Below are 17137 nucleotides of genomic sequence, written 5' to 3'. Positions count from 1 at the left end.
CTTTCACTACTGTTTTCTTCGTTATTCCTGGCCCCAAGTTCAGAGGGAATGGAAACTGCTCTCCCAGTGAAGAATCTCTTGGGTGCTGTGATGGATGGAATGTAGGGCGCCGCCTACCTTCTCTGCGTGGCTCTCCAGGGCGTAGGAGCAGGCATGCAGGAGCAAGTGGATGACAGGAGTGGTCCTCAGATAACCACCATGCCCTAAGCCTTAAAGTAGTGCAGCTGGGATGAGCTGGGATGAGCTGGGACAGCAGAGCACTGATTTTGTTTTGAAGCCTAAACCTCCAGGGTTGGGTACCAAAGGAAATACATCACTGGAAATAACACGTTGCATGTTAACTGACCCAATCTGTTAACAACTACCCTCAAATCCCCAGAGAGGAGCGCAGATAGCCCTTAAAACCAAATTCACTTTCTCCCCAAGAGTATGAGTCAGGTTTCATTATAGATATTTATTTTAGTTTTGTTAATTTCAAAGATTTAAGGCAGAGAAAAGATAATGTGCCAGGACTGCAGGCAAGGCTGTTAACTGGGGTTTAGATGGCGTAACCCACCCTTGGTTCTACCAGGGAGGCCTCGCCCCAGGTGACAGGTCGTGTTGCCGACAGACGGAGGAGGGCTCCCCACAGCAGTCTGAGAGTTAGTGAAGAGACTAAAGAGCTTGGAAGAGGACAGGACTCTTGTAGGTGATGACCGGAGGGAGACTACCAGCCCTTCCTCCAAACAGGACTCCGAGGCAGGCCAGGGTCGGCTGTAGACAGCTGCGGTGTTCTGGAGGCAGGCCCACTTTCCTCTCTCCCCAGCCCGGCGTGGGGCTCAGGGGTTGGCTAACTCAGGTATCTGAGCTACTGTCCTTGGATGCTCACCTTCACCTACCCTGTGGCTCACCTAGACCCAGGGCTGCTGTGCAAAATCATGCTTAGGAAAGGGTCAGTAGAGAAACCTTTGCATGTTTCCTGGGTCTTCATCCCAGCCAGTCAATGTCATCGTCATCATCATCATCTCCAAAAAGGGGTGTTGGGGGCGGGCGTCCCTTCATGCTCTGATAAAACAAAAAAGAGCAGTCAGTCCTCACTTGTTCCTGCACCAGTCGGACTTCCTGACTGAGTAAGGTGAAGCGAGACAACAGCTGTTCCGGCTCCAGGTTGGAAAGAAGGTGGTTGGTTAGGGTTTTACTAAATGGATTAACGCTGAGGCCAGCAAACCTAGGGTTCCAGATAAAGCTGAGACAAGCAGGCGGAGAAGGCAGGCAATCTTTCAACAGAGACAAGAAGACCAACTTTGGCTAATTTTGTCATTTATTTGTGAAACACATGTATTGATTTGACAGGTTTCCTCTCACATAATAACTTACATATTTCAGATGGACAAAGGAAGGTCGAAGGGGAGAGATGGGAGGAGAAAAGAAACAGAGAGGTAGATGGGCCCTAAGGGAGGGGAGGATGCAGGAGGATGAAGGGAGGTTGGGAAGAATACAGTAACACTGGAAAAACAATGCTGTGGCCTAAGGTGGCCTTTCTGGCTCTGAGCATGGCCCCATCATTGGAGAGAGTTGAATTTAGAGGTTTGGCCACATCATCAAGTGGAGAACGCCAAGAGACAAAGGCATAGGGCACAGGGCCACAGGGCCACAGCCTCCCATTCCCCTGGTCTCACCGGCCCCTCCCGCACTCTCTCCAACCAGGCAGGGGGATAAGGGGATTAGGGGGCCAGGGAGGAGACTTCCCCCCCATTTTCATGACTTGGGCTCCTGGGCTTTGTCTTCTGGATTGGCAGGGAACAGGTCTCTCAGGGGTAGCAGGGATTGATGCCGGAGACAGGCATATACTGAGTATTCTCTACCAAGGTACTTTCTGCTCTGGTGTGCTCCTCTGGCCCATGGTCTGTCTTCACAGGGCCAACCAAAAGGTCAGAAGTCCCTGGGCTAATCCCATTCCCCCACCAACTAATGGACCTTGTACCTCTCTCTGGGCATCAATCAAGTTATCTCTAAACTCTTGACATACAGGATTTTTTTTTTATTCTCACCAGAGAACATTTTCTCATTGCCTTTTTATTTTTCCTCTTTTTTAGAGAGAAGGGAAGGGTGGGGGAGAGAGAGAAAGATCAATGTGAGAGAGAAACACTGATTGGCTGCATTCTCATATGAACCCTGATCAGGGATTGAACCTGTAACCTGGGTAAGTGCCCTGACTGGGAATTGAACCCGCAACCTTTTGGTCTAAGGGATGATGGTCCAACCAAATTAGCCACATCATCCAGGGCAGACAGTATAGTACTTTAAAATGTGGTTCACTGCTTTGGTTTTGTTCCAGCTGAAATTCTGGCTCTGAATTTACCAGTTATACATATAACCTTAGACCGGCTATATATAACCTTGGGCATGTTACTTAATCTTCCTGAGCCTCAGTCCTCTTTTCTATAAAATGGGATAAAAGTGCTGACATCACTGGATTAGTAGAGGGTTAAATGAGAATATCTGCCAAGTATTGCAGTTTACAGAATACCCAAGAAATAGAAATTAACTTGATGGTTAATTGTATCAATACCAATAATATACTATTTATAACGCATCTTTCTGTTTCTGGGATAGACCAAAGCTGAAGCTGATCCACATTCTACATACACATTTCGCTCTAGTGAAATTCCCATCATGGCAAAATGTCCCAGTGACAGTCAAGAATGCTTTAACTTAGCACGATGGGCTCAGCAGATACAAGACTCAAGACTCTGCTTGATGCTGCTCTATCAGCAACTTGCCCTCCTGGCCTTCACTCTGTGGAGCTTTACACATTGAGGCTATGCCATGAGCACTTAACCCATTTTCTGCCCAGGGCTCTTGTGAGGACAAAACAAGGCAGCGAGTTGGAAAGTAGGCTGAGGAAGCAGAAAATGCTCAGAAACAAGTGGTCATAGTAAGAGCTTGAGGGTTTAGTCCTAGCTCCACCATTAAGTCACTCTGTGGCTTTAGGTAAATACATCACCTGTCTGAGCCTCAGTTTCTTTGCCTATGAATAAGGATGCCAGACAAGACAATCTTCCATGTCCTTTCTAAATTCCAATTCTAAAATATAAATAATATCCTAGCTGATTTGAGGAAACCTGAGACTTAAGCATTCTAATGTAGGGCTGATTGCCCAACTTTCCTCGGTTATAGTAAAAATCATGCCTGCCTAGACAGCAATCATCCTTTTTCACGGATAAAGTGGTATCTGACCACCCCCATTATGCTTACAGAGCTGCCGCTGCCCAGCCCCAAGCCTGCTCCCACAGGGCCCTGCGCACAGAGCCCAGGGTGTGGGCCACCAGCAGACTCCATTTCTCTTCTCGGAGCCAGCAGGGAAGGGCGCCCAGCTAGTGGCGTGAGGATTTGGCAGTGCCTGGGATCTCCTTACCACCTCGTCTTCATCCTCTTCCTCAGACTGTGCTTTGGACTTGGGAACTTTCAGAGTTGCCCCTTTAAACAGTTCATCCTCTTCATCCCCAGAGAGACTAGGAGAAAAATCAAGAAAATCAAGTCACAGAAAATGTACCTGCTCCAGACCACAGTGCCCACAGGTTTTGGAGTAAGAACCCAAAGTTGTGGTAACCACCCAGGAATTCCTCCCACACTGGCTACCTAGCGTTCTCGACTCCCTCCACAACCTATACGCTGAGAGATCTTTTAAAACTGATAAATCAGACCAAGTCACTCTTCTGCTTAAATTCCTTCAGATAGCTTTTCTGTACTTGAAGTCACTGTACTTAAAGTCCAAACTTCTAGCAGTGACACAAAATCTCATATGACTTGGCCCCTGCCTAGCTTTCCAACATCACCTTAACACCCTTCTCCTCCTACCACGCGCCTTCTTTTGTTTCCTTGATTGTGTCATATCCCCTCTGACCGCAGGGTCTTTGCCTATGCTGTTCTTACCCTCTGAAATCTCTTCCTCCCACTTCTGGCATGGAAGCCCCCTTTCCATCCTTCAGATCTCAGTGTAAATGTTACCTTCCCAGAATCCGTCCCTAACCGCGCTATCTAAAGTAGAACCACCTCCCCTTTATTTTCTATTATACACTTGTTTCTTTTTTTCCTACTTATCATACATATTTTTAAGATTTTATTTATTTATTTTTAGTGAGAGGGGAAGGGAGGGAGAAAGAGAGGGAGAAAAACATCAACGCATGATTGCCTCTCGCATGTCCTCAACTGTGGACCTGGCCCGCAACCCAGGCATGTGCCCTGACTGGGAATCAAATCAGCAACCTTTAGTTTCATAGGCCAGCACTCAATCCACTGAACCATACCAGCCAAGGTTACTTATCATATTTTAATAATACTTTTATAACAGTGCCTGCTAGACTGTAAGCTCCTTAACTTAAGAACAAAATCTGCTTTTCCTACCACATTATCATAGTGCCTACAGAGCCTTTTATCACTGAATAAATACATGTATGAATCCATGAATGAGTAAGTGAATTAGTCAATCAGTTGGTCTCTGAAGGATGAGTTGCCAGCTCTGGAAAAACCAGAGACAACCTTGCAGCCACCTTGTCCCTGAAACTCTGCTCAAGGGGACATACCTGGGACACTGAGAAGAGTGGTTGGGTCCAAGTACTGCTCCTGCAGTGGCAGAATCTGCCTCTGTGCTTAACAGCTCCTTGGAGGGACCAGCGGAACCAGCAGCACCTTCCTCTTTCTGGCTCTCTGGAGGCTGAGGCTCTCCTCCTGAACTTTCAGGCTCCAAGGGAAGTGGGTCCCCCTTCTTAGGGTCTGAAGTCCGGGACAGACTTGTGGCGCTTTCTTGCTCCTCAACACAGGCACTTCCCAATGGGCTGGCAGCAAATGCCTCCTCACACTCAGAGTCCACAATTACAAGGCTCGGAGGCAGAGGGGGTATTGAAGTTGGGGGCCCCAGAGCTCGCTGGGAGGGCTTGCAAGCTAGTTCGGTGGGGAGGGAATCATCTCTTATCTCTGAGAGTGCCTCTGCTTCTGTCGCCTCTCCTTCCCTCGTCTGTGAATCCTCCTGGGGGACCCCAGGAGGCAGTGGCTCAGCTTCCTTGACTACCTGCTCCGATGGCACTATGGCAGACTCCTGCCTCTCCGTGCTCAGGGGTACGTGAGGAAGCCCAGAACTGCCTGAGACTGACTGCTCCTGGGAAGGTCTCCGAGGTCGCTCTTCTTCTTCCTCTTCTTCACTGCTGCTCTCTCCCTTTTCTTGCTCATGTTGGTTTAACAGCTCAAGAGTCACCATCTGTTCAAAAGCCAAGGAGAAGATGATCACTGAGAGGTAAATAGCAGGCACTCCTAGTCCTTCAGACCCTATTCACACAACTGGTCATCTAGTTCAAACACGTTTGCTTCTTCCTCTTTCAGGAGACTGCCCATATCTATCCAGATGAAAGTCATTTTAGGCAATTACTGAGAAACAGTTTTGAATAATTTTTTATTCACACCTTAGAAGGTACTTAAGATACAAGATACTCATTTCAGTGCACCAAGCCACAGCTGGCTATACCTTGATGGTATTCATGATGGTCCCCAGAATGGTCCTGCCATCATAAGACTCCTCCAGCTCAAACTCTCCCCTCAAGGAGTGGAACACCTGGTTCATGATCTTCTTGACCTGAGTGAAGAAGCAAGGAGAGAAAAACAGTATCAAAATGTATGCTGCCCAAACCAAGTGATGAAGGGATGCATGCACATTCCAGAAAGGTTTTTGGAAGGCTAAAATGAAGCTTTCTTAGAACTCTACAGCAGGACACAGCTGGTCATGAACTCAGCCACTGACATTTACTGTGGAGAGGACAATGCCAAATAAGAAGCTGCACTTGACAGGAGGGCCATCAAGGACAGGTAAGTTGTGATATGTGTGCCCGAGACAGCTTACAGGCCACTTATTATTGCCTCCCTCCCACGGTGACCATGTCTAGAGCTGCCGTGGGCTGCCAGGATTCGTCGCTAGTAGATGCTGGGCACACTGCCTACTCCTCTCCTGTGACTTAGAGGCACTTCCCATATTGGTCAAAACTTCAGGACAGAACACTTAGGGTTTACCACCAAAGTGACAGGTTCCAAAGGGTTAACTTGTACTTAAGTTGGACAACTGGTGCATCCCCAAAGTTAGGGGAAAAAAGCTATCAACACAACAAGTGGGTCACATTCTTTCTGAATGCCTAGTGACATGGCTAGCTGCTTCTTCAAATTACCAGCTCACCTTCTCTGATGAGTCGGTGGCAGCAACTTCAACCCCAGAAGTCTGAGACTTATTCTTCTCCAGGTCCTTGATGTGCTGTTCATTTTGCTCCTTCAGGGATGTGACTTGGGCCTGGAGGGCTGAACACTGTGAAAAGAACAGACTATGGCTGCGGGCTCAGGAACCTGGACTACCAGGTCAAAGTCAGGAAACACAGTAGAAGAACCATCCTAAGCATCAAGTCAACCTCATGTAGGTCTGCTGGTGTCTATGCCCTCACACCCACCCCAGGCCTGCTGACTCACAGCATCTATTTCCTTATCACTCAGTCTCAACTCACAAATTTTCCTCCTCTTTCCCAACAAGATCACTTGCCTTGTTCCTAATCAGATCAAGAATATAATGAAAAAAAAAAGGGTGTTGTAACTCTAGTCACACAGACATATAAATACAGGAAATTAGAAGCAACCTATTCATCTACCAGACTCCCTTTACCATCTTTAAGTCAAAGATTTTCAACTGGATACTCTAAGGAAGTAAACTGACCTCCAAGATGGGGAGACTGGCATACCATGACCCTAAGCCATCTCTTCTGTCTGTCTCACTTTTATGTCAAGATGATCCCACCACAGCCATGCTCCATCCTCAGCTCCTTTTTCCAGGATGTTCTGTGACCTTTTCACCTTAACACAGCTACACGTCATTCTTGGCTCTTGTCCCCTGGGCACGTCCTTCTGGGCCTCACAGAACTTAATGCTCACCTTTGTTGCTCTCTTGTCTCCATTTCTCAACCGCGAGATTCTTGAGGGCAGAATTCCCTGTAAGCCTTTTCGCTAACACAGTATCTGAACACAACTGGTACTTGATAAATATTCGCCTACTAAAAGGTTGCCCTGGTCAGGTGGCTCGGTTGGAGTATCGTCCTTACCAAAAGGTTTTGGGTTCTATCCCTGGTTAGGGTACATAAGGGAGGCAATTGATCAATGTTTCTCTCCCTTCCTCTCTCTCTCTCTCAAAATCAATTAACATATCCTTGGGTGAGGATTAAGAAATAAATAAAATGGCTAAAAAAATTTTTTTTAAAAAAGGAGGATCAAATAGTCATGGAAAACATGTGCCAGAATATTTGTGCTGCTGTTTTCCTTTTGTAGGGCACTCACCTGCCATCCCAATAAATATGTGAAAGATTACTGTGGAGAGTTGAACAAGTGTGATTTTGTTTTCAAGCTATTAACATCTTTAGATGCACAAGAACCTACAGCCCTCAGACAACCTGCTTGCCTTGAATTAACTGGGCTGCCTAAGCTGTCTGGCCCCAGGGAAATGCCTACCTTTTCCTGAAGCTGGAGCAGCTTCTGCTGGCTGGCGTCTCTCTCTGCACACACCTCCTGATATTGTTGCAGGTGTTCATCCTTGGCGGAGGCCAACAGCTGTTCACATTTGGCTTCCCACTGGGTCTGCAGCTCAGCTTGTACTAGAGACAGCTGCCAAGGAAAAGTAATCACCATATCCTGGCAGTCCAGTTGCATGTAGAGAAGGCTACCTTTTATAAGGCAGAAAGAATAAGCTAACAGCCCAGATTCATAGGGAAACAACTGTTTGGAAGACCTTGGTTACTTTGAAAATAAATGTACTTTTTTAAGGTAAGTAGGAAGATGTCATTAGTTGTCAGGACTCCAAACAGCTCCAACCAGATAAAAGTGTGACTTGTCTAGAGAGGTTCCCAGGGGGCAGGACCATAATGTGATCATACTTTTCAGGGCCAGGCCCTAAGTTTACAGAGTCAAAAGAAACTTAACTTTGTCAAAATTCCCAGAGATGATCAAACTGAAGGTCTCAATTCACTCTACTTAACTGAGCAAACAAGTATAAATTTACAAACTTACGAGGAGAAAGGTCACTGTCAGATGAACTAGAGATCCAGCTGTGTCCTGCCACTATCCCTGGTTTCTCTGCCTGATTACATTAATAAATCTCCCCACACCCCTTTTTTGAAGGGCAACAGTGTGTCTGAAAGATGATATCTGGTGGTTGAGGACTTTAGTCTTACTATGTTTGGAAATTTTTATAAAGACTTTTTTTGTCAGGTTTTACTCACATAGTTAAATTTCCACTAAGCTTTAAAAACAGAAAGAAGATTATCTACTTGAGCTCTGCATCTTCTGCATATATTTGGATTGTGATTCTCCTACCTTTCTCCAAAGTGAAAGCACTGACTATGAGAAATGCCACCGTAAAGGTTAAAGAGGAAAACAAACTTTTCCGAGTCCTTCATGCCTTCCTTTTGTTTCTAAAGTGCTCAGTTTCTCATTACCTGCTCCGCAGCTGCTTGGTCTGTGGATACCCGAGCCTTTTTCAAAAGCTGTCGAAGTTTGTCCAGTTCTTCCTGGTATGACTTGCGAATTTCATCTATCTCCTCCTCAGCCTGACAGCGCTCTTGAGCTGACTTCTTTTTCCTTTCTGAGAGGTTCTTAGGAACAAGAGAACCATCATCAGCTCTGGCTGTTTAATAGAGGATATATGGAGATGGTGGTGGTAGTGACTGACCTTACCGCCTTTCTTCATTTCTAGAAACAATGCATTCATTTTTTTAGCTTAATTTTCCCTATATATTTAACATTCTTGGCTACTGGGTAAGAAAAATTGTGACAATGAGGAAAACAAGAAGAGATTTACTCACAAGTCTATTAAGAGGTGGGGGAATAAACATGATTTAAAAAGAAAAAAAAGAAAAAAATTGTGCCAAAAAAACCCCAGAAAGAGGTGGGGAACATCTTAACAGTGGATTCTTTCACACTCTGCTGTTAGGAAAACAAATGGGTACACTCTCTTTAGATGACTTTGTCAGTCCCATGAAAAGGCTTCCAAAATATGCTAATCCAGAAATTCCACAAATTATAATTTATCTTAAGGAAGTAATAAATCATGTTCAATAAGACTGTGTGTTACAAGGACCTATAACAATGGAAAACTGAAAACAGCTGAAAAATTAGAATTGGTTTAAAAAAACTGATAAAATCATAGAAGAAACTAAAAATGTAGCCTAAGATTTATCCTCTAAAAGGCACTAGACCAAAAGGGCTTTACTAAAGAGTTTTACTGAAACCTCAGAAAGAGTTTGTTCTTTCCATGTTTAAACCATTTCACAAAATAAAAAGAAGACAGAAGTATTCCCATTTTGTTTAATGGGGCTGAAATTAACCTGATATTAAAATTTTAACATAACAAAAGATACTATAAATAAAGTTTAAAAACAGAAAACTAGAAATATATTTGTGACATCTATGACTGGCAAAGGATTAATACCCTACTAGTGTTTACAACTCAAACTAGTATTACAATAAGAAAGAGGGCAAAAAACATGAAAAAGAATTCACAGAAGAAATACAAATTAAATATTAAATTCATGAAAGCTTGACTACTAATATAAATACGTATTAAAATGACAGCATATTACCCATCAGGCTATAAAGATTAGAAAAACTGATAAATGCAGATTTGGAAAAAATACAGAAAAATGGGTTTGCTTACATAGTGCTGGAAGTATAAACTAGCACATTCTGCTTTAGGATACCCTGGCAATATTTATTTTAAAAATTTAGATATGTAGCATTTCCTCTGATCCAGCAATTCTAATTCAAACAATCCATGTTATGGGAATGCTCAAATAAATTTGCAAAAATAGTTATATAAGATAAGGGTGTTCAATGCAGCAATGCTTGAAATAGTGAAAAAACAGAAACACGAATCACCATCAGTAGGTGAATAGTTAAGTAAATTATGGTAGAGCCTCATAGTAGACTACTATGCAGCAGTTCAAAAAGACTGAGGATGTACTCACTCTTATTAGTACAATGTCCATGATATTGTGAAAATGCATCAAACATGATCCCATTTTTGTTAATAAAAAAAGATATCAGTGTAGCTATGTGTATGTAGAAGTAAGTGTGTATATATGTTTTATACACACAGAAAACAATCTGGAAGAATAACCACACATTATTTATAGTTGTTACCTTTAATGCAAGAGATATGAGACACAGTAGAAAAATTTTTAATTTTATATTGGGTTGGCCGAAAAGTCCATTACGTTTCTTTTGCAAAATAAAAGACACACTTTTCATTTTCACCAATAACTTTATTGATTTGGATATTCTGAGTATGTCGGCCTTCTCCTGTTACTGGCTTCTAGTGGGTAGAGGCCAGAGGCGCTGCTATACATCTTCTGACACATACGACAGCCCCACAGCAAAGAATTATTTGGCCAAAGTGTCAAAATGGCAAAGAACTATTTGACCAAGAAACTTTTCAAACCACTTTTGACGTGTTTGATCAGTCATAGCACCTTCTCCATACACTGCACAAATTGTTTTTTTTGCAATTCAGTTGCGTTTTTACCTTTCTTGAAATAACAAAGCACAATATGCCAAAAATATTGTGTATTTTCTTCCACCTTCATATTAAAATGGCTGCATAAAAATTCACCAATTTTGATTAAGTTTTTTTTTTAAATGCAAGCTGATAGGAGAACTGTCACAATACAATCTAACAAAACTGTCTCAAGTGAGATTAAAGACAACTAAGCACTACTAGAGCCACTGTATGGAAAAAAACATAATGGACTTTTTGGCCAACCCAATATTTTTTTGACTTATTTGTATACTATTGTAATCTTTAAAAGGAAAATAAAAATGTGTATTAAACAGCTAATCCTGGTCACTGGGGTTCAACAAAGAAACTTCAGTTATAAAACTTACCTTTTCCAGAGACTCCTTCTCAGCTCGAAGGTCCGTCAGCTCTTCCTCCAGGGCTGTCACCTTGAGTTCCAGCTGCTTCCGGTTTTGCTTTTCACTTTTGAACTTGGACTGTGCTTGCTCAGAGGTTTGTTGGAGCTCTGGGATAAAATGGCAGAGAGATTTAGCTGCAGAACCAGAGTTATAATGGGCTATACAACGTCCCAGAAGCATCTTCAAAGCTGCATTCTGTGATCTCCCAATCCTACCACAAAAGCATCTTAATTCTTTCAGTATCACCTCAGTGATCAGCAATACGTTCGTCAAGCCATAAACTGACTCCTCCACTAACCCATATTTATCCCTGTATGTCTATGTCACTTTCCACACATACAATGGAAAGGTTCCAAGCAGAGACCACCTTATAAATATATCACTCCCACAGCTCCATGTCAGCCACCATCTCAGCACACTGGACACATCTTTTTGGTATTGGTCCAGCACTTTCTCACTGCCTGGGTAAGATATTCTCAAATTTCTTGGTAGCTGGGATATTCTACCAAGAGTTTACTTTCAGAACAGCTCTTCTCCAATAAAGCTATTTGGAATATTTCTTAAAAATGTAATGCATCAGCATTTATTTTGTTTGGAAAACTTCTGAGACCCTTTGGCACTCTTAAGGGAATTGTCATGGGGTACCACAAAAACAGAAAAGAAGATTTTTGTATGATATTTAAATATAAATCTCTCTCTCATATGCACCCAGGTTATATTCTAAAAGAAAGGGGATTTATCTTTAAGATATCACCACACCAACTGACATCAGTGTTTTTTAGCTCTCTATCAGGGAGTGAACTTTGCTTCTTCCCAACTCTGCTGCTGCTGTAGCCACACCCACTGGTCCCGTGTGGGTCTTCCACACTTGTTTCTACACACTGATGTGGATGAATCAACATGCTGGTCTTCCCAAATCTATTCAAGTCACCGTGGCATCAGCACCATCTTTGTGCCAGGCACTGAATTAATGCTAATTTGGAGGAAAGAACTTTACAAAGATGAGCAAGACATCACCCTTTCCCTCCAGGAGCTTGCATTCTAGAGGGAAAAACATACATATAAATAGTGCTATCAAAGGCAACATGTGAGAATGGTTGTAATATCCGAGAGAAAGAATTTTAAAGATCAAATGTTATAGGAAAAAAAACAAGGAAAGCTTCTGAAAGACAGATTTTGGAAAAAAACAGAGACAAATACTGGTGATGGCAGGCACACCAAGTGCAGAGAACAGCATGGATAAAAAGCATGACAACAACTACAGATGCGCTGCAGAGCAGGTGCAGCCACGGCCAGGGTGAACTAAGCAACATAACAGGGCATAAGCCAAGCTGAAGGGGCCTTGAGTGCTGGCTAGAGAGTTGCAATCCATTCTCTATGAAAGAAGCAACCAGTACAGGAAGTACCTGTCATAAACTTCCGCTGTGTCATGAGTTAGAGGAACTCTAACTTCCAAGCTATGTGGCCAAGAGTAAGTACCAAAGATACTGAAGGCAACGCTTGCTCAAACCAAATGGAACTGTGACCTCTGATCAACTGTAAATGAACAGTCAGTTCTTTTCCTCTATATCAAATGAACATGTAGGTTTACATGGCCCACCTTCATTTCTGGCTCAGTCTTCACAAACTTCATGAGCATAATGCCAGGTGTATTGAGAGGAAGGAAAGAGTTTAATTCCTTAAGTTCAAATGGTCAAAAAGGCCCAGCCCTCTCCACAAAGGACATACCTGAGAGTTCGGCCTGCAGTTTGGTGAGTTGGCTCCTGAGGAGGTCTGTCTCCTTCAAGCTTTCTGTCAGCTGCATCTGCAGCTCTGTTTCTTTCTTTTGGTGAGCAGTCATTTTCAGCTGCAGGTGAGAGACCTGTGCAGTGGCTGCTGCTAACTCTTCTGTCACCTTGGCCTGAACAGTAACAAGGTATGGCATCACTTTAAACACAGGTGTTCTTTGTCTCTAAGTGATGATCCAACCTCACATACTCTATACTGACTGAACTGTGGGAAGAGAGCTAAGCCCACTTTCAACCTGTATTAAACCAAAGTCAAGCCTTCAAAATGTACAAAGTCTCTGACTCAGGAATTCCCTTGCTGAAAGTCGTCCTTAGGAAATATTATGCAATTAGGAAAGATTAAAATTACAAAAATTTTGCTACAAAGTTGTTTGACACAGCATTGTATATAGCTGCAAAGTAATTTTTTAAAAAGTGCTAAAAATGGGCTTAAATCAATGATGATACTGTTATGCTGTATGCAACTATTAAGAATGGTGTTGTCAAAGAGTATTAGTGACACCGCATACAGTCACAACCTCTTGGTAAATGTTACCAATATTCTGCATGAGAAATGGTGTTCCTGTCACTTTCTAACTTTTTTACAATAAACACTTTTTTTTTAATAAAAAAGAATATTTTAAAATTTAAACTGAATGTCTACAATTTCTCTACTATACTACTAGTAGTACTATAATATAAAGATGAGTTTCATGAGAGTTACTGCTCTGGGGGTTCTTAAAAAAACAGAGCTAGTAAAAGAAGGCAATGAATGCCTCCTTGGGGTGGTGAACACACAATACAATACACAGATAATGTATTATTGAGTTGTACATCTGAAACCTATATAATTTTATTAACCAATGTCACCCCAATAAATTCTATGAAAAAGTAAAAATAAGTAAAATAAAATGTTGCCAGAATAAGAAAAAGTAAAAAAAAAAAAAAAGAAAAGGGGAATGCTTCAACTTTTTAACTGCTCAATGCATGTAAAATGGTGCTCTGTACTAGCTGAACAGAAGCAAAATATTCTCAAGTAACATCTCATGAAACAAAAATGACTACCCTGGAAAACCCTTTAATGATATGTTATATAATAATGGCGATGACAAAAATGATGATTAAAAGAATGTCAATAAAAAGGAATGGTAAACAAATGACAAATACCACATTAATTTCACCTGAACCGATTCCTATAAAAATTAGGAGAAGTCAGATAACAGAAAAGGCAAGTAAGTGGTTGCTCTTCTGGTGACTAGGCCTGACTTTTGGACAGCAACGTACTTAACGGGGTTGAACCATCTCTCCTGCACTATTACATTGCTACTACTGTTACTGCTCTTATAACAGTGTACTTTACATGCATTTTTACAGTTGTCTACTTTCTTATTATCACTTGTCTTCCTTATGGTAGTTTTAAACTGGTTGAAGTTCACTCAAAAGCTCTTTTCATCTTTTTTTTAAAGATTTTATTTATTTATTTTTAGAGAGAGAGGAAGGGAGGGAGAAAGAGAGGGAGGGAAACATCAATGTGTGGTTGCCACTCATAAGCCCCGAACTGGGGACCTGGCCCGCAACCCAGGAATATGCTTTGACTGGGAACTGAACTGGCGACCCTTTGGTTCACAGGCCAGCACTCAATCCACTGAGCCACACCAGCCAGGGTTCTCTTTTTATCTCAGGATCATATGCAGAAAGGCCTATTAGGATATAAAAAATATCCTTGAGTGAGGAGGGAGGAGGCAGAAAAGGAGGAAGAAGAGGAGGAGAAGGTAGAAGAAGAAGGAAAGGGAGAGGGACAGGAAGGGAAGGGAAGGGAAGGGAAGGGAAGGGGAAAAAATAAAAGCAGAGGAAGGAGAAACAATAAAGAGTAGAGAGTGGTGAAGTGATTCCAGTAATGTTTAATGGTACCAATGTCATAGGCTGCTGAACTGATCTAGGCATTATAAGTCAGCCACATAAACAAGGTATGGTGAAAAGTAGAGATGGGAAAGAATCGGGAGTGGACAGGGCTGTGTGGGGCAAGGCACTGCTTATCTGAGGACATCGGGTCAAAGATATTATTTGCCTGGAGACTATGCTAAGAGAACACAAAGAATAAAAGCATAAGACATACCATATTTTGCCAGGTATAATGCTCTCCCGTGTATAATGTGCACCCATGTTTCTGGCCCCAACTTTCAGGAAAAAAAAATCTTCCATTTTTAATTCAATTTTTTATTTATATGTATTTAGAAACAAAATTGATTGTCGTATTCCAGGGTATTATTTTGCTTACGGATATCATTACTGTTTTCTAGAGCTATACTTTCAATGCCTAAGCATAAATAAAATAATTAAAAACATTTATATAGATACAGAATTAGTACTATCCATGTATAATGCTACATCCTTATTTTTCCCTCAATAATTTCACCAAAAAAGTACACCTTATACATGGCAAAATACAGTAAGAAATCATCATCATTACCAGACTATGAGAAAGTGAATAAATGCCACAAGTTATAAAGTGAAGTCCATTCAATTTTTCATGTTTTTTTAAAAAATTCAAATACAAACTATACACTATTTCTTAAACCTCTGAGAAAAGAGCAGAAGGGTTGAGATCTCACAGCTGAGGAGTAGTAGCCCAAACAAGAAGGAAGCTATTCCAGACAGTGTCGCTAGAGCGAGGACAGGAAGAAGGAGTTCAGAATCAGTGGACCCCAACCCAAGACTCATTATTCATTATAGCTACTCCAAAACCGGTCATGATTCCTAATTCTGAACGGCCTGAAGTCAAACAGCAGCGTTTTAAAATGCTCTGGCAGGCACAGGTGAAGGAGCAAACTAAATACAGAAGGAGGAGCAAACTAAACAATCCTGAATTTCATTAAAAACATTTGTTACAGGGCATAACAGGAATTTTCTATTGATTTTTGCCAGCAGAATAAATCTAGTTTGTAATAAGCTGTATAATTCTTTTTTTTAAACAAGAACTGTAATTATATTGTGAAAAGAAAGGCAGACTGCCATGTGCAGTGCCTCATTTGGATGTTCCTGAAGTCTTGGAAGCTTGACCATCCTATGTTCTCCTACAAATGGACCTTGTCTGGAAGTTAGTCTAGCAGGGAAGTACAGCTACTTATTTATCTTTGACTGAAGACCAGTCCTCTCCTCTAGTGGGGAAGTTGTCCTCTTTGGGCATGCAGCATCAGGAGGGACACACATAGATCACTGAGGGAGGAAGGAGACACCTGCCTAGCCAGCCAGATCAGCCAAATCAATCTTGACGATCAATGCAATGACAGACGTCACAGCCAGATGGTCCTCACATCCTAACCTATATAATTCTTACCTTAAATTATTGTTAAGATCAGTGATTGTTTCTGAGTCAATTTATTGCAAAGCATATTATATAATACAGATATATGGAAGATGGATATATTAATGTCTATTTGAAGTTTTCTTGTTCTCTTCCCAACAATGGCAAGAATTCTGCTGAAAAGCAGATATGTAAGTACGTACACAGGATCGCTCCTCAGCTCTATACATCCTGACCTGGCCTTTTCTCTCCCCAGTTACTTTACCTTCTCTTGCTCAGCATGCAATACTCTTGCCTGTGTGTTTTCTGTGGCTGTTTGAAGTGAGTTGTTCCTCTTCTCCATCATCAGGTTACTCTGCTCAACATACCTATGAAACAAATAGGGAAAAAGGAAACATTTCTCAAGCATGAAATATATTCTGGATGTAACCCAATGCACATTCAGTCCTTACAACATTGCTCTATACCTTCATGCAAAACAACCTGCAGGCATTTTGTTTCCCTTAGAGCTGTAGTAATCAAGTTTGGAGGCAGGAAGCTGGACAGGAGGTAAATTGCTTTGAACTAGCATAATGAAAAGGAGAGAAATTGGAAGGGTGTTTGGTGAGAGGGGATGAGATGGCAAAAGAAACTGGAGTAGGAAGGCTGCAAGGAGGGAAGAAAAGAAAGCAACTCCCTGCCCCCTCCCACATGAGAGACAAGAGACACTAGAGAAGAGAAACATGGAGGAATGATTTTTCAAAGTGAAATACTATATGCTATGACATGTAACCCTGATGCCCATCTCCCACCCCAAAATTTTCAAAAGGATCTAGAAAAATTACAAAATGCTTGGGTTTCACATGGAAATCAGTGAAGTTCTGGTTGATTAAATAGAGTCAGCCTACACAGAAGAGAGAAGAGTTGATACCAGTGTTCTAAGTATTAACAGTACTTTTACAGATGAGGAAACTAGGGCCAGTAGGAATAAATAAAATGCCCAAACCCAGGTAACAAATGAAGAAAGCAGAGTGGGATTCAGACAAAGGCCAACTGAGGTTTTTCCACTGAAATGCCTCTCAGAAAATAAGCAATATTTTACATGACAAGCAGGAAAAAGAAA

The 17137-nt window shown here is 41.9% G+C and overlaps 1 protein-coding gene across 1 annotated transcript in view; it reads right to left on the bottom strand.

Moving 5' to 3' along the window:
- Window positions 1-442: 442 nt before the first annotated feature.
- The window catches only part of FKBP15 (FKBP prolyl isomerase family member 15), a 53728-nt gene continuing 37033 nt past the window's right edge, over window positions 443-17137 (bottom strand). Inside the window, exons 19-28 of the mRNA XM_054584511.1 lie at window positions 16301-16403; window positions 12694-12865; window positions 10936-11072; window positions 8493-8648; window positions 7510-7662; window positions 6200-6325; window positions 5501-5608; window positions 4566-5236; window positions 3398-3494; window positions 443-1044 (exon numbers count right to left, since the gene is read on the bottom strand). Of these exons, the coding sequence (XP_054440486.1) occupies window positions 967-1044; window positions 3398-3494; window positions 4566-5236; window positions 5501-5608; window positions 6200-6325; window positions 7510-7662; window positions 8493-8648; window positions 10936-11072; window positions 12694-12865; window positions 16301-16403 (1801 nt within the window). The 3' untranslated portion in view covers window positions 443-966. The remainder of the gene's footprint in view (window positions 1045-3397; window positions 3495-4565; window positions 5237-5500; window positions 5609-6199; window positions 6326-7509; window positions 7663-8492; window positions 8649-10935; window positions 11073-12693; window positions 12866-16300; window positions 16404-17137) is intronic.

This window comes from Pteronotus mesoamericanus, unplaced genomic scaffold (assembly GCF_021234165.1).
Source record: "Pteronotus mesoamericanus isolate MK-2021 breed Mesoamerican mustached bat unplaced genomic scaffold, CSHL_Meso_final contig_78, whole genome shotgun sequence".
Taxonomy (NCBI): domain Eukaryota; kingdom Metazoa; phylum Chordata; class Mammalia; order Chiroptera; family Mormoopidae; genus Pteronotus; species Pteronotus mesoamericanus.
This window is presented reverse-complemented; position numbering and strand designations above follow the sequence as displayed.